This window comes from Mobula hypostoma, chromosome 1, assembly GCF_963921235.1.
Source record: "Mobula hypostoma chromosome 1, sMobHyp1.1, whole genome shotgun sequence".
Lineage (NCBI taxonomy): Eukaryota > Metazoa > Chordata > Chondrichthyes > Myliobatiformes > Myliobatidae > Mobula > Mobula hypostoma.
In genome coordinates this window covers 65,753,594-65,776,815 of record NC_086097.1, presented here as the reverse complement: position 1 = coordinate 65,776,815, position 23,222 = coordinate 65,753,594, and the positions used below count along the sequence as shown (strand labels likewise).

The window sequence follows — 23,222 nt, the reverse complement described above, 5'->3', positions numbered from 1 at the left end:
CATTTTCTGGTATGGCAAAGGCCTTCTCGATGTTTATGCAACAAAATGGTTATATGGATCCTTGGAGATTTTTGAATCCATCAGTTAGGCAATTCTCTTTCTTTTCTCATGTTCACCACTCCTATTTCAGGCTAGACTATTTCTTTATAGATAACTCCTTGATACCAATGATTAGACAAATTGAATACACTGAATATATCTGATCACTCGCCCGTGAAACTGGACCTATGTTTTCCTTTAAACGTTGGAGAACAGCCTCTGTGGAGACTTAACCCCTTTTTGCTTTCTAATGAGAAATTCTGTAGTTATATATCGGCTAACATTGACACATTCTTCGAGACTAACAAAACAGAGTCCGTATCGTACTCTTTATTTTGGGAAACTTTAAAAGCTTACTTGAGGGGTCAAATAATATCTTATACTTCACATGCCAATAAAGAGTGTAGGAAGGAAATGCAAGTGTTATTGCAATCTATTTTGGACCTGGATAGAAAATACTTTGAGGCACCCACTGCGGAATTATATAAAAGTCGGGTTGATTTGCAAGTGAAGTTTAATCTTCTATCTACAAACCTATCAGAACAATTAATTCTTAAGACACGTGGCCTCTATTATGAATATGGTGACAAGCCGGCTTATGGCTCATCAGTTGAAACGTCAAGCTGCATCACGACTTATTCCCCAGATAAGAGACACACACCAAAACTTGACAAGCAATCCAAAAGAGATTAATAACATCTTTGCAACTTTTTATTCCTCTTTGTATGCCTCAGAGTTCCCCTCAGATAAAACAAATATGGAACGTTTTTTAGATAATTTGGAAGTACCAACTCTTGAACGAGAGGAGGTGGAGAACCTAGATCGGGCTCTTGGGCAGGAAGAGATTAATAATGCTATTATGGCTATGCAGAGTGGTAAGTCCCCAGGTCCTGATGGTTATCCAATAGAATTTTGTAAGGAATTTAAGGATAAGCTCATACCGGTCCTTCTAGAAGTGTTTCAGGAATCTTTGGAGAACGGCTCCTTACCCCCTTCTCTTTCACAAGCAGCTATTTCACTACTTCTTAAAAAGGACAAGGACCCGACTCAATGTGGATCATATCGCCCCATCTCACTTTTGAATGTAGATGTGAAAATTTTGGCTAAAATGCTTGCACGCCGTTTAGAACGTCCCCTTCCGAAGATAATTTCAGACGATCAAACAGGTTTTATTAAAAATCGCTATTCTTTTTTTAATATCCGTCGACTGGCTGATGTGGTTTATTCACCCAGTGATTCTCCAAGCCCAGAGGTTGTTATCTCCTTGGACGCGGAGAAGGCGTTTGATAGAGTGGAGTGGGCATACTTGTTTAGTGTTTTGGAGAAATTTGGATTTGGCAGAATATTTATAGCTTGGGTTAAGCTATTATACCACTCGCCTTCAGCATGTACACAGACAAACTATTTTCGATCTATTTCCCATTAACACGTGGCACTCGCCAAGGCTGCCCATTGTCCCCTTTTTTTTTGCAATTGCAGTTGAACCTCTTTCTATTGCACTTGTCAACTAAATTATTTCAAGGTGTTAGAAAAGGGGACATGGAACACCGTGTTTCCCTATATGCTGATGACCTCTTACTTTATGTTAGCGACCCTGTAGGTAGTAGTCCTGCTATTGTGTCATTATTAGGTCAATTTGGAGCCTTCTCTGGCTATAAACTGAACTTTCAAAAAAGCAAATGCTTTCCCATTAATAACTTGGCCCTACAGATCCGACAGGAATCTTTGCCTTTTCCTTTATCTCAAGATGGTTTTGTATACCTCGGAATACATATTATTCGCTCTTTTACGTCTCTGTTTGAAGCTAACTACAGGCCTCAGGTTAGCCAAATGAAGGCTGATTTCGAGAGATGGCGCAGTTTACCCCTTACTATAGCTGGGAGAATTCAGTCAGTGAAAATTACTATACTTCCTAGATTTCTTTATTTGTTTCAGTGTTTGCCAGTTTTCTTATCTAAGTTATTTTTAAAATCAGTCGACCAAGCTATACCCTCCTTTATTTGGGAAAATAAGGTCCCAAGGGTTAATAAGCACACTTTCCAAAGAGGTCGTGACATAGGTGAAATGGGTCTTCCCAGCTTTATTCATTATTACTAGGTATCGAACATTCAAAAAGTATTATTTTGGCTCCACCGGCCAGATATAATCTGGTGCCTGCTTGAGTCACGGTCTTGCCACTCCTCGTCTCTCCCAGCTTTGGTGTATTCTTCCTTACCATTGAAATCCTCTCAATTCACATCTAACCCGGTCGTGCTCTCCACTCTCAAAATTTTTAATCATTTCGCTGCCACTATAAGTTCATATCAGCTTCAGTTTTGGGCCCCATTCATAAAAACCATTTATTTCCTCTCTCCACATTCGATTCAGCTTTCAGACAATGGGGTTTGAACGGTCTTATGTGCATTAAGGATTTGTATACTGATAACATATTTGATAGTTTTGATAACCTGCGCGGTAAGTATGGCCTTCCGCATAATCATTTTTTAAAATACCTGCAGATTCGCCACTTTGTCAAGGAAAAATTTCCCCCTTTTCCTGATCTACCACCTGCTATGTTGTGGGAAAAACTCACTCTTAGCTTTAACAATAAAGGGCTGATCTCTGAACTATACTCTCAGCTGATGTCTTTGGGAGTTCAAGATCTAAACAAAACTAAGAGTAGGTAGGAGGATGACCTCGGTATGGATCTGGCGAAGGAATATTGGGCAAAAGTATTGAAGAGGATTCATTTCTCATCATCATGTGCTAGACTGGGGCTCATACAATTTAAAGTTTTACATAGGGTACATTTAAGTAAAGCCAGACTTGCAGACATATACCCTGGGACAGATGCTGGCTGTGACAGGTGTTCTTTCTCTCTGGCTGGTTTAGTACATGCATTTTGGTCATGCCCTCGGATTGATGACTATTGGGCACTGGTTTTTAAAATTATCAGTGAGGTTTTGGGGGTGATACCGAGACCTTGCCTACTTATAGCTGTATTTGGTGTGGCAGATGATGATTTGGGTTAAATGCAAGCCAGTCAGATATCATTGCATTTACATCGCTATATGCCCATAGGAGAATTTTGCTGGTTTGGAAATCTGCCACTCCCCCAACTGCTGCTGCTTGGTTAGAAGATGTAATGTTTTTTCTGAAATTAGAAAAGATTAAATTCACTTTGAGGGGCTCTGTGAAAAAAATTCTATTCGAAATGGGGACCTTTCTTATCATATTTTGGGAGTCTTAAGGAATTACCTACTAGTTGAGGGCATTTGATTGTACTTGGAAAGTTGCCTCCCATTTAACACGCTTATAGTTTACCTCAAAGGGTGGTAGATGAATTGTACATATGAGTGTATTTTGGATCATCTGACATGTTGCAGATGTGTGTGAGCCGTCGTCTTGAAGTACTGTGGGGGTATGGTTGTGAAATGTCCGTACTTGTATTTGTGAATTGTTGTATTGTAAATATATTAGCTGCCATGATATGTTTGGGGAGGGCGGGTGGGGGGAGGCTTGTTTTGGGGGTACGATATTAAAGCAAAATGGAGGAAAATGTAATCCATTATATATTCTGTATTGTGTCATTCCTTCAATAAAAATAAAAAAATTAAAAGAAAAGTAAGTATGCATTATGATCAGAGATTAAGAGCTAGGGCTTTACTCTTTGGAGAGGAGGAGGATGAGAAGAGACATGATAGAGGTGTACAAGATAATAAGATGGATAGATAGAGTGGATAGCCAGCGCCTCTTCCCCAGGGCACCACTGCTCAATACAAGAAGACATGGCTTTAAGGTAAGGGCTGGGAAGTTCAAGGGGGATATTAGAGGAAGGTTTTTTACTCAGAGAGTGGTTGGTGCGTGGAATGCACTGCCTGAGTCAGTGGTGGAGGCAGATACACTAGTGAAGTTTAAGAGACTACTAGACAGGTATATGGAGGAATTTAAGGTGGGGGCTTAAATATGGGAGGCAGGGTTTGAGGGTCGGCACAACATTGTGGGCCGAAGGGCCTGTACTGTGCTATACTATTCTATGTTCTAAGTTCATCATAAATAGAAAATAGAAAAATGGAAAGTAAGGTAGTGCAAAAAAACCGAGAGGCAGGTCCAGATATTTGGAGGGTACGGCCCAGATACTAGGAACTAATACAGTTTTATAATACTGTAGTGATATTGATAGTGTTCTAAATTGTTCTGTAATTAATTTAAATAAATAATCTGTTACTCAGTTTAATCGTAGTTTGTATTTTTTTATGTCTCTTAACTATTTCCATGACACTTCAGTTAATTTGGGCATCTGCTTAATTGGGCTATAATGCACTGGTCTCGATGTGCCCCGATTAACTGGCATCCACTGTACATGTATAGTGGCATGCAAAAGTTTGGGCACCCCTGGTCAAAATTTCTGTTACTGTGAATAGTTAAGTGAGTAGAAGATTAACTGATCTCCAAAAGTCATAAAGTTAAAGATGAAACATTCTTTTCAACATTTTAAGCAAGTTAAGTGTATTATTTTTGTTTTGTACAATTTTAGAGTGAAAAAAAGGAAAGGAGCACCAAGCAAAAGTTTGGGCACCCCAAGAGATTTGAGCCATCAGATAACACTTACCAAGGTCTCAGACCTTAATTAGCTTGTTAGGGCTACGGCTTGTTCACAAGCATCATTAGGAAAGGCCAGGTGATGCAAAATTCAAAGCTTTATAAATACCCTGACTCCTCAAGCCTTGTCCCAACAATCAGCAGCCATAGGCTCCTCTAAGCAGCTACCTAGCACTCTGAAAATTAAAATAAATAATGCCCACAAAGCAGGAGAAGGCTATAAGAAGATAGCAAAGCGTTTTCAGGTAGCCATTTCTTCAGTTTGTACTGTAATTAAGAAATGGCAGTTAACAGGAACAGTGGAGGTTAAGTTGCAATCTGGAAGACCAAGGAAACTTTCCAAGAGAACTGCTCGTAGGATTGCTAGAAAGGCAAATCAAAACTCCCGTTTGACTGCAAAGGACCTCCAGGAAGATTTAACAGACTCTGGAGTAGTGGTGCACTGTTCTACTGTGCAGCGACGCCTGCACAAACATGACCTTCATGGAAGAGTCATCAGAAGAAAACCTTTCCTGCGTCCTCACCACAAAATTCAGTGTCAGAAGTTTGCAAAGGAACATCTAAACAAGCCTGATGCATTTTGGAAACAAGTCCTGTGGACTGATGAAATTAAAATAGAACTTTTTGGCCGCAATGAGCAAAGGTATGTTTGGAGAAAAAAGGATGCAGAATTTCATGAAAAGAACACCTCTTCAACTGTTAAGCATGGGGGTGGATCAATCTTGCTCTGGGCTTGTGTTGCAGCCAGTGGCACAGGGAACATTTCACTGGTAGAGGGAAGAATGAATTCAATTAAATACCAGCAAATTCTGGAAGCAAATATCACACCGTCTGTAAAAAAGCTGACGATGAAAAGTTGATGGTTTGTACAAAAGGTTAATGATCCTAAACACACCTCAAAATCCACAATGGATTACCTCAAGAGGCACAAGCTGAATGTTTTGCCATAGCCCTCACAGTCCCCCGACCTGAATATCATCGAAAATCTGTGGATAGACCTCAAAAGAGCAGTGCATGTAAGACGGGCCAAGAATCTCACAGAACTAGAAGCCTTTTGCAAGGAAGAATGGGCGAAAATCCCCCAAAAAACAATTGAAAGACTCTTAGCTGGCTACAGGAAGTGTTTACAAGCTGTGATACTTGCCAAAGGGAATGTTACTAAGTACTGAACATGCAGGGTGCCCAAACTTTTGCTTCAGGCCCTTTTCCTTTTTTGTTATTTTGAAACTGTAAAAGATGGAAATAAAAAAGTAATCCTGCTTAAAATATTAATGAAATGTGTCATCTTTAACTTCTTGCCTTTTGGAAATCAGGTCATCTTTTACTCGCTTAGCTATTCACAGTACAGAAATTTTGACCGTGGATGCCCAAACTTTTGCATGCCACTGCATATGGCGGATAAAGTTGATCTTTGAAGATAACTAAAACATTCAAAAAAATGGAATATAAAAAAATCTAAATGTACTTTTTTCATCTAATATTGAAGTCAGCAATCCCCATTCAGATGAGTGGGAACTCTGATCCCGAGTCACCATCCTTCAGACAGCTGGCCTGGATTGAAAGTGTGTCAGTCTTTTCTGTCTGTGCAGAACCAACCAGTTCTGATGTGGGGTGATCCACTATAACACTAATTCAGTATTTTCCCTTTTAACAAATACTGCCTTTCTCTTTTGTTTCAGATTTCTATTAATAGTTGTGTTCTACATCTCAATTACAATTTTAAAAATTATTTTGTTAATGAATCATACCAAAAATGATGATTTACCCAAACAACATTTGGGTCCATCCTGCCAGACATTCTTCTCTCCATCCCTCTGCAATTTAAAACGTGAAGGAGTGTAATGAATTTTACTTTTTGAGAAGAGTTTTGTTCCTGTCGGATATGAAGAGTTTTTACATTTTCGGCTATCTTCTTAAGAAATGGATTCCAATCTCATTGTTTTCAAGTTCCAATTCCATTCTTGCTGCCTGAAAACAGGCGCCACAGTAGCATATTGGTTAGTGTGATGCTAATGCAGCTCAGAACATTGGAGTTAGAAGTTCAATTCTGGCATCCTCTGTAAGGAGTTTGCATGTCCTCCTTGTGGAATGCATGGGTTTCCTCCAGGTGCTCCGGTTTCCTCCCATAGTCCAAAGCTGTACTGTTTGATAGATTAATTGGTCATTGTAAATTGTCCTGTGATTAGGCTAGGGTTGAATCGGGGGTGTTTGGGGCTGCAGGGCTTGAGGGGCTTAAAAGGCCTATTCTGTGCTGTATCTCAAAGAAAAAAAAACATTGTTGTCCTTCTGACCATAGCTCTGCACTACATTTTAGCCTCGTTTCAAGTGCAATGCTACTTGTCCTTGAGTGGCATTTATAGAGTGATAACAGAATATGGATACCACACTACTACAGTTCAGGGCAGAGTTTGGAGTTCAATTCCGGCGTCCTCTGTAGGAAAATTTGTATGTTCTTCCCATATGTGCATGGGTTCCCTCTAGGTGCTATGGTTTCCTACCACAGTCCAAAGAGGTACTGGTTAAGTAGGTTAATTGTAAATTGTCCTATTATTAGCCTAGGGTTTAATCTGTGGACTGCTCAGCAGAGCAGGTAGGTGGGCATGAAGGCCCTGTTCTGTGCTGTATCTTTAAATAAAAATAAAATAAATAAACATTTAAAAATGTGCAAGTTCTGAAGATATATATATGTGATTTCACTGATAAGCTACGCTATTATAATATGGCATTTGATGGTTTCAAAATGCTGATAATTCAGCATCTCCTCACTTGTAACTTTGGTGTAAGCACAGTGTACAGCCAGAGCCAAGATCTACAGTGCTGCTTATGCTTGTACTGTAGACTAACAGTGTAGTCAGAACCAGGTTTGGGATCTGGAATATTATGGCTTAGGAAACATGAGTACATCTGAGGTTGGAGCTGAGTCGAATTGCTTGTGTATTTCACGCTCATCTAAATTTACATGGTTCAATGAAAAATTATTCTACTGCTGCATAAATTGTCCATAAAAGTTACATAAAAGTATGCTTACGCATTTGTATAAGTAATATCCAAAAGCACAGAAAATCTGTAAGTCTAGTATCAAAGTCTCAGGAGTGCCAAAACTTTCAACTATTATAATATTGCTTTTTCCTTCAGTAATCTTTGACTATTTTATTCTGCTTCTCTTTTAAGAATTCCCTGATTATTTACTATTTTAACGAAGACTAATTAAATGATCTTCCTAGCCTGTCAAAGCCGTGCTCTTAAAAACATGTATTTGTATGAATAGAACTGCAGGACACCTTAAGATTAACTCCACTGGAATTTTTCATCGAATATGTAACAGCTGACCTGTGATTAGTTGTAACAAGTGGAGAAAAGGCAAAAATTAATATCTAGTCCCCAAGTTTCAAAATTTGCATACTACGCTGTATTGTTATTTTGATAGATAAAATTACTCATTACACTTCAATCCCTCAGTAAGAACACAAACAATTTGTCACAGAAACTCTACAGAATTCTAGATACAAGGAAATATAAAGCAAAGCGGGAAATGATGCAAAACATGGTTGAAAAATATTTTAAGAGAATTTATTTTCCATGCTATATAATTCTTTAACTCTACTCAATTTTACCAGTTGTCTCTGTGACCTATCGCTTTCCTTACATAATAAGGAAAGGTTTCAAAATGAGGTTCGGGCATCACTAATAGCTGGATGAATGTGCATGTAAAGAAAGCTGAAAGACAAAGGGGAGGACGTTGAAGCTGAGTAAGAAAGCAGACAAAGGGTATGGGAAATTTTTGCAACTTGCATTGTGATTCATGATTTTAAATTCAGTAGTACAAATGTGAAGAACAAAAATGATGAACAATTAAAGGATGTTGCAGTCAGTGGCAAAGTTACATTTATTGTCATATGGAAACATAAGAGAGACTGGAGATGGTGGAAATCTGGATCAATACATACAAAGTGTTGGCTGACCTGCTGAGTTCTTCCAGCAGTTTGTTTTTATTGTCAATGCACAACTTACTCACAGCAGGATCACAGGCACATAGCATCACAAAAGCAGCTTTCGCAATGTAATGCCCTGGTTAAGATTTCTACTGCAATGCTGTAGATATTTCATTTTAGCAGTGTGTTCTGCTGGTAGAATGTTTTGTTCTCGGCTAAAGCTAAGAAGCCATGTTATTGAACTTAGGAATGTTGTGTCAGCCTATCGGGATGGTGGGATTGGGAGAGATTCTAGAAAAAGCAGGGTAGAGGGAGTTTTGTGATGGACATAGCCTGGTTTGGGGTCTTTTGGAGGAAGCTGTAGAGCAGGACACAGTGGAAGATGCCACAAATGCTGTTGGAAGGATAGTCCCTGTTGCAAAAAGTGCTTTGAGCAGATGAATGGCTCCAAGGATGAAGGGCCAATACTCCTGAAACAGAGCCAGTTTGTTCAGGATGGACATTGACTGAAGTTCAGAATGTGGTGGGTACTTTCACGCAGACCATGGAGACCCATGAGCCAGTCCTCATTAGGGGATAGAAGGTGGAGAGGGTCAATAACTTTCAATTCCTTAGCATTATCATATCAGAGAATCTATTCTGCGATCAGCATGTAAATGCTATTGCAAAATGCCTCAATTTTCTTATAAGTTTGCACAAGTTTGGTATGTCATGTAAAACATCTGACAAACTTCTATAGATGCACAGTGGAAAGTATCCTGACTGGTTGCATCAAGGCCTGGTATGGAAACACCAATGCCCAAGAATGGAAAGGCTGACAGAAGTCAATACAGCCTAGTGCATCACAGGCAAAGCCCTCTCCACCACCCTCCTTTGTGTAGGTTTTTCTACAACGAGCAGCATCCATCATTAAGGACCCCCACCATCTAGGCCATGCTCTCATCTCGTTGCTGCCATTGGGAAGGAGGTACAGGAACCTTGAGTTCCACATCAGGAACAGATATTAACCTTTCAACCGTGAGGCTGCTGGACCATTGTGGATAACTTCACTCACCTCAACTCTGAACTGATTCCACAATGTATGGATTCACTTTCAAGGACTCTGCGACTCATGTTCTTGCTATTTACTTATTGACGTACTTACTTATTACTATTTTTGTATTTGCACAGTTTGTCACCTTTTACACATTGGTTATTCGTCAGTCTTTGTTTTTGTGTAGATTTTCATTGATTCTAATTTTTTTTGTTCTACTGTGAATGCCTGCAAGAAAATGAATCTTGAGATGGTGACATAAATGTGCTTAGATAATAAATTTACTTTGAAGTTTGCTGGCTACTCGCAGTCTGTTTTCTTGAAGCCAAGGTGCTTTCATCAAATACTTCATTGCTGAGTTATGAGGACAGAATACAATTATAAGATGCAGAATGCACACTAATTGTGCCTAACAGAACTGCTTACAGATCTTCATTTAATTCATTTTGATTTTAGATTTGCAATAGAAATTCTATAACAAAACAAGTAGGGTTTCCCTTCACAAACAACAGGAATTCTGCAGATGCTGGAAATTCAAGCAACACACATCAGAGTTGCTGGTGAACACTGCAGGCCAGGCAGCATCTCTAGGAAGAGGTACAGTCGACGTTTCAGGCCGAGACCCTTCGTCAGGACTAACTGAAGGAAGAGATAGTAAGAGATTTGAAAGTGGGAGGGGGAGGGGGAGATCCAAAATGATAGGAGAAGACAGGAGGAGGAGGGATGGAGCCAAGAGCTGGACAGGTGATAGGCAAAAGGGATATGAGAGGATCATGGGACAGGAGGCCCAGGGAGAAAGACAAGGTGGGGGGGGGGGGAACCAGAGGATGGGCAAGGGGTATAGTCAGAGGGACAGAGGGAGAAAAAGGAGAGTGAGAGAAAGAATGTGTGTATAAAAATAAATAACGGATGGGGTACGAGGGGGAGGTGGGGCATTAGCGGAAGTTAGAGAAGTCGATGTTCATGCCATCAGGTTGGAGGCTACACAGACGGAATATAAGGTGTTGTTCCTCCAACCTGAGTGTGGCTTCATCTTTACAGTAGAGGAGGCCGTGGATAGACATGTCAGAATGGGAATGGGATGTGGAATTAAAATGTGTGGCCACTGGGAGATCCTGCTTTCTCTGGCGGACAGAGCATAGGTGTTCAGCAAAGCGGTCTCCCAGTCTGCGTCGGATCTCACCAATATATAGAAGGCCACATCAGGAGCACCAGATGCAGTATATCACCCCAGCCGACTCACAGGTAAAGTGTCGCCTCACCTGGAAGAACTGTCTGGGGCCCTGAATGGTGGTAAGGGAGGAAGTGTAAGGGCATGTGTAGCACTTGTTCCGCTTACAAGGATAAGTGCCAGGAGGGAGATCAGTGGGGAGGGATCAGGGAGTGATCCCTGGGGAAAGCAGAGAGAGGTGGGGAGGGAAAGATGTGTTTAGTGGTGGGATCCCGTTGGAGATGGCGGAAGTTACAGAGAATAATATGTTGGACCCGGAGGCTGGTGGGGTGGTAGGTGAGGACCAGGGAAACCCTATTCCTAGTGGGGTGGCAGGAGGATGGAGTGAGAGCAGATGTGCGTGAAATGGGGGAGATGCGTTTGAAAGCAGAGTTGATAGTGGAGGAAGGGAAGCCCCTTTCTTTAAAAAAGGAGGACATCTCCCTCGTCCTGGAATGAAAAGCCTCATCCTGAGAGCAGATGCGGCGGAGACGGAGGAATTGCGAGAAGGGGATGGCATTTTTGCAAGAGACAGGGTAAGAAGAGGAATAGTCCAGATAGCTGTGAGAGTCAGTAGGCTTATAGTAGACATCAGTGGATAAGCTGTCTCCAGAGACAGAGACAGAAAGATCTAGAAAGGGGAGGGCGGTGTCGGAAACGGACCAGGTAAACTTGAGGGCAGGGTAAAAGTCGGAGGCAAAGTTAATAAAGTCAACGAGCTCAGCATGCGTGCAGGAAGCAGCGCCAATGCAGTCGTCGATGCAGCAAAGGAAAAGTGGGGGACAGATACTAGAATAGGCACGGAACATAGATTGTTCCACAAAGCCAACAAAAAGGCAGGCATAGCTAGGACCCATACAGGTGCCCATAGCTGCACCTTTAGTTTGGAGGAAGTGGGAGAAGCCAAAAGAGAAATTATTAAGAGTAAGGACTAATTCCGCTAGATGGAGCAGAGTGGTGGTAGAGGGGAACTGATTGGGTCTGGAATCCAAAAAGAAGCAGAGAGCTTTGAGGCCTTCCTGATGGGGGATGGAAGTACATAGAGACTGGACATTCATGGTGAAAATAAAGCGGTGGGGGTCAGGGAACTTAAAATCATCGAAAAGTTTAAGAGCGTGAGAAGTGTCACGAACATAGATAGGAAGGGATTGAACAAGGGGGAATAAAACCCTGTCGAGGTACGCAGAAATAAGTTCGGTGGGGCAGGAGCAAGCTGAGACAATAGTTCTGCCAGGACAGGCAGGTTTGTGGATCTTGGGTAGGAGGTAGAAACGGGAAGTGCGGGGTGTGGGAACTATAAGGTTGGTAGCAGTGGATGGGAGATCCCCTGAGCGGATAAAGTCGGCGATGGTGTGGGAGACAATAGCCTGGTGCTCCTTAGTGGGGTCACAATCGAGGGGTAAATAAGAGGAGGTATCCGCGAGTTGTCGCTGTGCCTCGGTTTACCTTCCTCTGAAAAGTAGGAAATACTTAGAAACTTTAAATATTTATAAGTCTCTAATCTATGTCCAATCAAATAGTCATTTCCAAACAGGCATCTTAGAACTAAAATTTCTGCTACAAGTTTCTGCGATATCATTACCATAAATACTACAAACTAGCTTGAGTTCTAGCACACCATATTTTATAATATGCATCTGTGGAAATCATAGGCTGAAATCTTCAAAATCTTTATGCATTTGGAGTGCATCATGACTCCACATAATGACATACTGAAAATCTGAATTCTAATATTTATGGACACAGGGGTGTCACAATGGCACACGCAGTTAGCTGACTCACAGCTCCAGTGACACAAATTCAATTGTTACTATATGTGTAGAGGTTGCTTCTCATTCTGGTGACTGTATGGGTTTTTTTCTAGTACTGATTTCTCCCACACCCCAAAGGTGTGGTTAATTGGCCAGTATGAATTGACTATAGTGCAAAGGTGAAAATGCCATCTTGACAGTTGATGAAAATAAGGGGAGTTTAACACAGCAACGTGTACACACTCAGTAAGCCAGGCAGCATCAATGATAAAGAATAAACAGTGGACATTTCAGGCTGAGACCCTTCATCAGCTCTGTGAGGACCCTGTTGAAGGATTTCAGAACCAGAATAAAAATCAGGTTTATTATCACCAGCATATGTTGTGAAATTTGATAACTTAGCAGCAGCAGTTCAATACAATACCTAATACATCAGAAAAATAAATAAATCAATTACAGTATACGTATATTGAATAGATTAAAAATCATGCAAAAAACAGAAATAATATATATTAAAAAAGTGACTTAGTGTTCTTGGGTTCAGTACCCATTTAGGAATCGGACGGCAAAGGGGAAGCAGTTGTTCCTGAATCACTGAGAGTTGTGCCTTCAGGCTTCTGTATCTCCTACCTGATGGTAACAGTGAGAAAAGGGCATGCCCTGGGTGCTGGAGGACCTTAATAATAGACGCTATCTTTCTGAGACACCGCTCCTTGAAGATATCCTGGGTACTTTGTAGGCTAGTACCCAAGATGGAGCCAACTAAATTTACAACCCTGTGCACCTTCTTTTTCAGCTTTTTCCATAGGTGCTGCCTGGCCTGCTGAGTTCCTCCAGCATTTTTTGTGTGTTGCATTGGGTTTCCAGCATCTGCAGATTTCTTCATGTTTGTGAGAATACAACACAAGATTACTGGAAGTAGATATGGACTCATTTATTGAAGGGCTTATTTCCATGCTCAATGACTCTTTAACGCTGTTCAATGTTACCTGTTATATTATTAAAGTCACCACTTCTCAGGAATGGAACGTAGCTTTTGGCACAAAGTACTCACTATTTTAAGTTGCACAAATTGATTAAAACTCTTCAACTCCTTGTGTGAGGATGAGAGTTGTATAAATAAGATGATGATAAGTTTATGATAAGCTGTACTAATTATCTGTAATTACATTCATCTTTACATTTTAAAAATGCTTTCATTCAATATATTGTACTTCATGGAAAGAAATAACTTAAAATACAGTACCTTATGTTGTTCTTATCCATTTCACTTTGAATATCCAACTTCATTTTAGAATTTGTTTGTTGACAATTCGATGCAGAGAAAACAGGTATGATTGTTACTGTGCTACATTTCTGCAAAGGGTTCATGGTGTCTGTTTCATGCCTGGATGCATTACATTCATCACCTTTCATGGAAGAGCTACAAGTTTGAGAAAAGTCATAGTTTTGCTGATCTTTCAAGTCACTGGAATCAATAGGAATAAATTGTTGTGTATAATTTGGAGTAGAAGGTAGCACCTCAGATTTCTCAGAAGAATGGGCACGTTCATTTACCTGCAATAAATTTGAGCTGTTATTTGTATAATTCTTGCACTTGGTAGAGTCATTCATTATTTTTAGACAGGATTGCAGTGGTTCGTCCTTGGTGTCCACAACTTGAGAAGTCAGATGTTTAGCCTGATCTTTTTCATGATGGGTGGTTTTCAGATTCTTGATACACTGATTACAAAAGGCTGCTTCAACATTTTCCTGCATCCATTGTTCATTAATATTCTGAGATCCATGCGTGTAATCTGCATCAATGAAAACAAACATAGATTTATCGAAAAATGTCATTTCCTATGTAAAAAGAGACTGTCACATGCTAAAAAGACATTTATAAACAGTGTAGGTTGATGTCTGTATGTATACATGTGTCTACATTCATCTACACAAGTTCATAAATAGATAGAGATACAAGAAGTTGGGGGTGGGGTTTCTAAGAAATAAATATTTAGTTTTAACCTTGTAATTTAATTGTTATTATGTTAAGTGAATATGGGTTTCATAGTCATAGTCTATTGCAGGTAGGTATTTTTTCGAATAATTCTATAGCAGTATATACCAGGGTAGGGAAAGGAAACATACAATACCATAAGCCCATAAGACATAGGAGCAGAATTAGGCCATTCAGCCCATCGTGTCTGCTCTGCCATTCCATCATGGCTGATCCTGGATCCCACTCAACCCTATACACCTGCCTTCTTGCCATATCCTTTGATGCCCTGACCGATCAGTAAATGCCCATTGAAATGTAGCAAAGGAGCACAGTTTGGACTGCGTGCACGTTTTGGAAGTGATAGTGGAAATTTACATGAATTAATGGCTTAGTACAAATCTAGCAAAGCACAGTCACACATGAATTTATTTGAAAGAAACAGTGGCACTTAGACTTTTTACTATAGCAACAAAGGTTCTTTCATGTTGCAAAATGAACTCGATTCTGAAAAGAATTGCGACCACCTTCCATAAATACAACCATGGTGTGCTGAATACGTTAAGTTTATATATGAACTTAACAGAAAAAGGAAGTATTAAGAAATGATCTGTATAATTTCACGGCAAGAAATGCACTGGTCCCTTTTGAATTTTAGTTCATGAAAAATTATGGGATGTTTCTCAACTGGATATTTACTTCTTTCTCTCAACACCACCTGTTTAGCCATGGAAGTACAACAGCAGCTCCAGTTCCTGAGGTTCCCCAGTCAAACCAATTTATACAAGAAAACCTTTGAGAGTGCCCTAATGAGTTGCATTACCATCTGGTATGGAAATTGTAAGGCAATTACATAGGATTGCAAGATTTGCTGAGAGGATAACAATGTATGCAGGGCCCTTAGCATTGTCAATGATCCTTAAGACCATAAGATATAGGAGCAGAATTAGGCCATTTGGCCCATTGTGTCTGCTCCGCCATTTCATTATAGCTGATCTATTTCTCCTCTCTGCCCCAAACTCCTGCCTTCCTGCTGTATCCGTTCATGCCCTGATCAATCAAGAATCTATCAACCTCTGCCTTAAATATACATAAAGACTTGGCCTCCACAGCTGCCTGAGGCAAAAAATTCCAGATTCACCACTCTCTGGCTAAAGAAATTCCTCAACTCCCTCTATTCTGAGGTTGTGTCCTCTGGTCTTAGACTCTTCCACCATAGGAAACGTCCTCTTTACATCCACTCTAGTAAGGCTTTTTCATCATTCGATAGTTTTCAATTAGGTCACTCATCATTCTTCCAAAATCCAGTGAATACAGAGCCAGAGCCATCAAACACTCTTCATATGACAAGTAGTTCAATCCTGGAATTATTTTTGTGAACCTCCTTTGAATCCTCTCCAGTTTCAGCACATCCTTTCTAAGATGAGGGCCCAAACTGCTCATAATACTCCAAGTCTCAACATTGCATCCTTGCTTTTATGTTCTAGTCCTCTTGAAATGATTGCTAACATCGCATTTGCCTTCCTCACCACAGACTCGACCTGTAACCTTCAGGGAATCATGCACAAGGACTCCCATGTCCCTTAATGCCTCAGTTTTTTGTATTTTCTCTCCATTTAGAAAATAGTCAACCTTTCACTTCCAAGCAAGAGAAAAATATGCAGATGCTGGAAATCCAAGAAACACACAAAGGATGTTGGAGGAACTCAGCAGACACCTACATAAAAGAGTACTGGTCTCGGCCTGAAACGTCAACTGTATTCTTTTCTCTAGTTGCTGCCTAGCCTGCTGAGTTCTGCCAGCATTTTATGTGCGTTTACGCTTTCATTTCTTCTACCAAAGTGCATGACCATACACTTCCCAACACTGTATTCCATCTGCCACTTCTTTGTCCTTTCTGCTAATTTGTCTAAGTCCTTCTTTAGCCTCTTTACTTCCTCAAAACTACCTGCCCTTTCACCTATCTTCATATCACCTTCAAACTTTGCAACAAAGCCATCGATTCTGTCATACAAGTCATTGAAATATAACTAAAAAGCAACACACATCAAAGTTGCTGGTGAACGCACCAGCAACTTTGATGTGTGTTGCTTGAATTTCCAGCATCTGCAGAATTCCTGTTGTTTATAACTAAAAAGAATCGGTCTCGATACAGAGCCCCATGGAGAACCACTAGTCATCAGCAGCCAACCAGAAATCAATCACTCTCTATTCCCACTCTTTGTCTCCTGCAAATCAAGCACTGCTTTATCCATGTTAGAATCTTTCCTGTAATACCATGGGCTCTTAACTTGTTAAGCAGCCTCATGTGTGGCACTTTATCGAAGACCTGTTGTCTATCCTGCTTGTTATTTCTTCAAAACATTGCAACAAATTTGTCAGGCAAGATTTTCCCTTGAGGAAACCATGCTGACTATGGCTTATTTTATCAGGTGCCACCAGCTACTCCAAAATCACATCCTTAATGATCCATCTTCCCAACCACAAAGGTCAGACTAACTGGAATATAATTTCCATTCTTCTGCCTCTCTCCCTTCTTGAAGGGTGGAGTGATATTTCAAATTTTCCAGTCTTCCAGAACTATTCCACAATCTCCTCAGCCACCTCTTTCAGAACGTTGGGGTTTACACCATCTGGTCCAGGTGATTTATATATCTTCAGACCTTTCAGTTTCCCAAGAACCTTCTCCCTAGTAATGGTAGTTTCACACACTTCATGACCCCTGACACCTGGAACTTCCATCTTACTGCTCGTGCCTTCCACAGTGAAGACTGATGCAAAATACTTATTCAGTTCATCCACCATTTTATCAACCTCCATTACTATCTAGCATAATTTTTCAGCGGTCTGATATCCACTCTCACTTCTCTCTTACACTTTATGTATCTGAAGAAACTTTTGGTATGCTTTTTAATATTATTAGCTAGCTTAATTTCGTATTCCAACTTTACCCTTTTAATTACTTTTTTAGTTGGCTTGCTGTTGGTTTTTAAAACCTTCGCTATCCTCGAACTTCTCACTAATTTTTACACTATTATATGCTCTCTCTTTGGCTTTTATGTTTGTTTTAACTTCTCTTGTTAGCCATGGTTGTGTCATCTTGCCTTTAGAATACTTCTTCCTCTTTCAGATGTATGTATCCTGTGTCTTCTGAATTGCTTCCAGAAAACCCTCTCATATGTCCAAAAAGATCTCAGGAGACACCATAACATCAGGACAAGGACCATTTGGATAAGAAAAAGCTTCTTCCCCCCCCCACCCCACCCCAGGCCATGAGAGTACTGACCTCCATGCCACCACCCAGATCTCATCACGTATGAGGCACTAGTAGTGTATATTGTTTACTTTTTAACTTGGGGCGTAAATGCACCTTATTATTCGTTAATTTATTTGGGGTAATATTACCTTAGTGTTGTGTGTGAGTTATTTGTTACAGTATATTTACTGTGCTGGATGCACCTTGGTCCAGACAAACATTGTTCCATTCGACGGTACACATGTATACAGTTGAGTGATAATAAACTTGAACTTTCACTTACTTCAAATTCTTTTCCCTCTAAGTCAACAAAATGGACGACTTATTCACTATCCAATTATCTATTGATGTGACAATCAGTATTTTGTTTTGCAGCTTCTGTCTGTTGATGTGATATCATTGTCATGCAATCCATCACGGGTTCTGGTGTGATTCTTCATTATTTTTATTAGCGGCTATACTACATTAAGAGTTTGAGGAGATCTGATATGTCACTGAAAACTAGCAAATTCTACTGATGTACCGAGGAGAGCATTTTTACTGGTTGCAACACTGTTATTTTTCCCCTCAAGATGGCTTGTACAATTTATGGCGATGTTTTGCGGGCAGCTCACAAAACTACAAGGTACACTGTACTTAACTACTATCACTGCAATCTGCAGCCTGTAATTTCCCTTTAAGTAATGTACTTCTGGACCATCTAAACCAGGAGTTCCCAAAGTTTTTTATACCATGGACCCCTACTGTTAACTGAGGGGTCTGTGGACAGTAGGTTGGGAATCCCTTGCTGAAACAAACTTGCGATTTTATGACCTCCTGATGGACTTGGCAGACTTGACTCTCAGGTATGAAGGTACAGCACCTTTAAGCGGCAGCACCTTTAAGTGGATGAAGGACCATCACCATGGTCGGAAGAGAGGCGGGAGGGGAGGACTCCAAGCCAAACTAAAACTTTCAAGGTGTAAAACTTCCTCTTCCAAGTATCTTGTTAGCAAACGTACCTTCACTGGAGAACAAGACAGAGCAGCTAAGGCAAGATTACTATACTTGAGGGAAATGAGGGATTGCTGTGATCACTGTTTCATCGGCAATCGCCTCTGATCTGGGCCGACATTTACGTGCCAGGCGGCACCTAATTAATTAGCTTGTTTATTTCGGCTTTTTTCTTAAAGATATGCTGGGTCTGTTCTGGCTACCGCTGCACCACAGCATTCTTCATGGCAATGTATCGGTCTCCAGCCCGTAGGTTGGGGACCACTGCACTAAACCGTTGAGAGTCTTCCCCAGTTAGGAGCCCTGGATGAACCAAGAAATCCACAGTCTGCTGAGGGCCAGATCAGTGACATTCAGGTCTGGTGAGCAAGGAAAATCCAAGACGTCCAGGTACGACCTCCAAAAAGTAATTTCACATAACACTTTGGTAATTCTGAAGCAAACTTGACTAACAGAAGAATGTTCGACAGCTGTAGCAGGGCTTGAATGCATTTACCTCTTACAAAGTAAATTCAAGCAACAAATATGACAACAAAGTTTTGCTCCCATATGAGCTCTATGCCATTTATGATCACTTTGAGCGGCAACTCGTGAGGTGTTTTCAGAAATTCCCACAGCCTCCAAAGACCATGTAAATTCAGTCTCTGAGGCTGATGAGAGAGCATCCTTCAGGAGGGTGAACCTATGGAAAGTATCTGGTACAGACAATGTAGCTGGCTGAATACTGAAGACCTGTGTCACTGATATTTTTAGCTTCTTGCTTCAGCAGGCTGAGGTACCTGCCTATTTCAAGCAGGCTTCATTATACCGGTGCCCAAGGATGCGGTAACCTGTCTCAATGACTGTAGTGTTCTCGTGCAGTGTGTTGAAACTCTGACTAAACACTAAGTTAAACCGGAGCCAACAAAGACAGAGTCATAGTAAGGTTAACCATTTACTGTTCACCCTTCCACATTAACATTGTATGGTGAAAACTATTGATAAAAAAATACAAACATATACAGCGTCTGTTTCATTCTGGAGACCACACGTGCTCTCTTCTTTTAGCAAGTGTCTCCAGTCGCCCCGAGTAGGGAGCGAGGGGGTCGCGTCAAACCGCCGCCAGGCTCGAGCCCACCCTGCGTTTGAAATTGAAAAGCTGACACGTGCGCCACCCCAACCGCCGCTTCCTTTAACAGAAACCGTGTTAATATTTTTACTTCAAATACTTTCATAGGAACTTATGGCATTGCTTCTATAATGTTTCTTTGTGGGTAGAAATGGAGCTCTTCATGACCATGCTGCATGCATGGCACCCCCCTTTCCACCTTCCTGAACCGGAGGTTACACATAAGACGCAGCGAAACCGGAGGTGACGTCATCACATGCCGCAATATACCATAGACAATGAATTTACCTTTGTTAAACTGTAACATAGTTATCAACTTTTAACTTTAACTAGAAAATAGTTACAAACAAATCATTTAAAGCGTAGACCCAACAAGGTCAAATAAATACCTTAAGGGCAACACACTCCCCGCCTGACCTTTGTAACATGGTATAGAACTTTAGTCTCTAGATCAGTCTTTAGGTAGAAGTAGAACGACCTCTGTAAATGGTCTCAGGTAAGTTTTCACATCACCCTAGTCAGTAGTTTTTAACTCAACCTTCCTGACATATCCATCTCTTCCAGGGAATGTGGCAGTGATTATGGCCATTGGTCAGCAGTTTCGGGTGATCTGCTTGTCCCTGAGCAGGACTAGATCTCCAACTTGAAGGTTCCTGCGAGGTGCTGTCCACCTCCGTCTGTGTTGCAACAAAGGTAGGTATTCGCGGCTCCAACGGGTCCAAAACTGATTTGCAAGAGCCTGAACCTGTCTCCATTGCTTCATGTACAAGTCCCTGTCTGAGAAGTCTCCAGGTGGAGGGGGAACTCCTGCCTTCTGCGTAAGGAGCATTGCTGGTGAGAGTATGCTAATCGGCCTCCAACGCGAATGAGATCATTCTCCAGGATCGAGCTGAGTTTCCTCGAAGGGCTATTCTTTGGTATTGGTTTATTAGTTTGGAGGGCTGAAAGTTCCTTTGCAAAGGCTGCCCTTGAGTTGTTTTAAGGACGACATCCTTTGCCTGGGTCAATTCGTCCGGAGCGCGAGATAAGCCACATTTGTGCCATCCTTTGCATTTGCTACATTGGGGTGAGTGTTTGTGGGATCTGGTGATGTCGATGAGGAATGCAATTCCTCTCACTAAGGAGTTCAAGGTGGAGAACCACTGAAAGCGGTCAGTGGTACATATTGATTCTTCCATGTAGGTGGCACAGGTTTGTATTTGTGGCCGGATTTCCGAGTCCCTTTTGGGTTCGATCAGCTCAAATGTCTCGCTCGTTTGTGTTTTATCTGCTGGTGGCTGATACAGGAAGGAGGGTCCAGTGAACCAGGAAGTCTGCGCCAAACGGGATGCAGGTAAGGATCTCGATGCGTGGTCAGCAGGGTTTTCTTCTGTACGTACATAATCCCATTGTTTGGGCTTTGAGGACAGGTGGATGCATTGAACTCTATTGTGAATGTACACGTAGAAACGTTTTGATTCATCATAGATATAGCCGAGCACTACTTTGCTGTCTGTGTAGAACTTGGTGGCATCCAGTTCTAGGTCTAGCTCGTCCTGGATAAGATCTGCCATTTCCACAGCTAGAACAGCTGCGCACAGTTCAAGCCTTGGGATTGTAGGCTCGGACTGAGGTGCTAGTTTCACCTTACCAGCTACAAATCCTACTTCAACTTGACCATCTTTCCAAACTACTTTCAGGTAGGCCACAGCACCGATGGCTTTGGATGATGCATCCGAGAACACACACAATTCTCTGTGCGCGGCCTCAGTGAGTGAGGTCACAGTGTACCTACGTGGGACATGAAGCTGTTTTAGGTCTTGAAGTGAATCTCTCCAAGCTTCCCAACTGCTTAGCTTGTCTTCTGGCAGAGAATTGTCCCAGTTGGAGAGCTCAGAGGTAAGTCCTCTGAGGAAGGCTTTTCCCTGGATCGTATCTGGCGCCAGCAGACGTAGGGGATCAAAAACACTGTTGACAGTGGAGAGAACTCCACGGCGGGTGAATGGTTTGTTCGTGGTCGACACAGAGAACATGAATGTGTCGGTCGTGATCTCCCAAAGGAGACCCAAACTCCTTTGTGTGGGTATGGTTTCTCCACCTAGATCTAGGTCCTTGATTGCTGGAGCATAGTCATCAGGTGAGAAGGCCTCCATGACTGCCTGCTCTTTGTTGTTTGGCAAGCGCTGGCATGGTTCTCTGAACGGTAGTGTGGTGACCCAGTTGTTCGCATCCTCTCTAGTGACCTTTGTGTCCATTATTTTTAAGAAGATGGCGTTTTCCACAGATGGTGCAAGTTTATTATCGTGCTTAGTTTAGTCATAGTCATACTTTATTGATCCCAGGGGAAATTGGTTTTCATTACAGTTGCACCATAAGTAATTAAATAGTAATAAAACCATAAATAGTTAAATAGTAATATGTAAATTATGCCAGGAAATAAGTCCAGGACCAGCCTATTGGCTCAGGGTGTCTGACCCTCCAAGGGAGAAGTTGTAAAGTTTGATGCCCACAGGCAGTAATGACCTCCTATGACACTCTCTGTTGCATCTCGGTGGAATGAGTCTCTGACAGAATGTACTCTTGTGCCCAACCAGTACATTATGTAGTGGATGGGAGACATTGTCCAAGATGGCATGCAACTTGGACAGCATCCTCTTTTCAGACACCACCGTCAGAGAGTCCAGTTCCATCCCCACAACATCACTGGCCTTACGAATGAGTTTGTTGATTCTGCTGGTGTCTGCTACCCTCAGCCTGCTGCTCCAGCACACAACAGCCAACATGATCGCACTGGCCACCACAGACTCGTAGAACATCCTCAGCATCGTCTGGCAGATGTTAAAGGACCTCAGTCTCCTCAGGAAATAGAGACGGCTCTGATCCTTCTTGTAGACAGCCTCAGTGTTCTTTGACCAGTCCAGTTTATTGTCAATTCATATCCCCAGGTATTTGTAATCCTCCACCATGTCCACACTGACCCCCTGGATGGAAACAGGGGTCACCAGTACCTTAGCTCTCCTCAGGTCTACCACCAGCTCCTTAGTCTTTTTCACATTAATTCTGCTCACACCATGTGACAAAGTTTCCTACCGTAGCCCTGTACTCAGTCTCATCTCCCTTGCTGATGCATCCAACTATGGCAGAGTCATCAGAAAACTTCCGAAGATGACAAGACTCCGTGCAGTAGTTGAAGTCCGAGGTGTAAATGGTGAAAAGAAAGGGAGACAAGACAGTCTGCTGTGGAGCCCCAGTGCTGTTGATAACTCTGCCGGACACACAGTGTTGCAAGCACACGTATTGTGGTCTGGCAGTCAGGTAATCAAGAATCCATGACACCAGGAAAGCATCCACCTGCATCGCTA

At 41.6% G+C, this 23,222-nt stretch overlaps 1 protein-coding gene across 4 annotated transcripts in view; it reads right to left on the bottom strand.

Annotated features, from left to right (window-relative positions):
- The window catches only part of mipol1 (mirror-image polydactyly 1), a 414,667-nt gene that overhangs the window by 262,811 nt on the left and 128,634 nt on the right, over positions 1–23,222 (bottom strand). For all 4 annotated transcript variants that reach the window (XM_063050030.1, XM_063050040.1, XM_063050047.1 and 1 more), the window contains exon 3: positions 13,793–14,342. In XM_063050030.1, the coding sequence (XP_062906100.1) occupies positions 13,793–14,342 (550 nt within the window). The remainder of the gene's footprint in view (positions 1–13,792; positions 14,343–23,222) is intronic.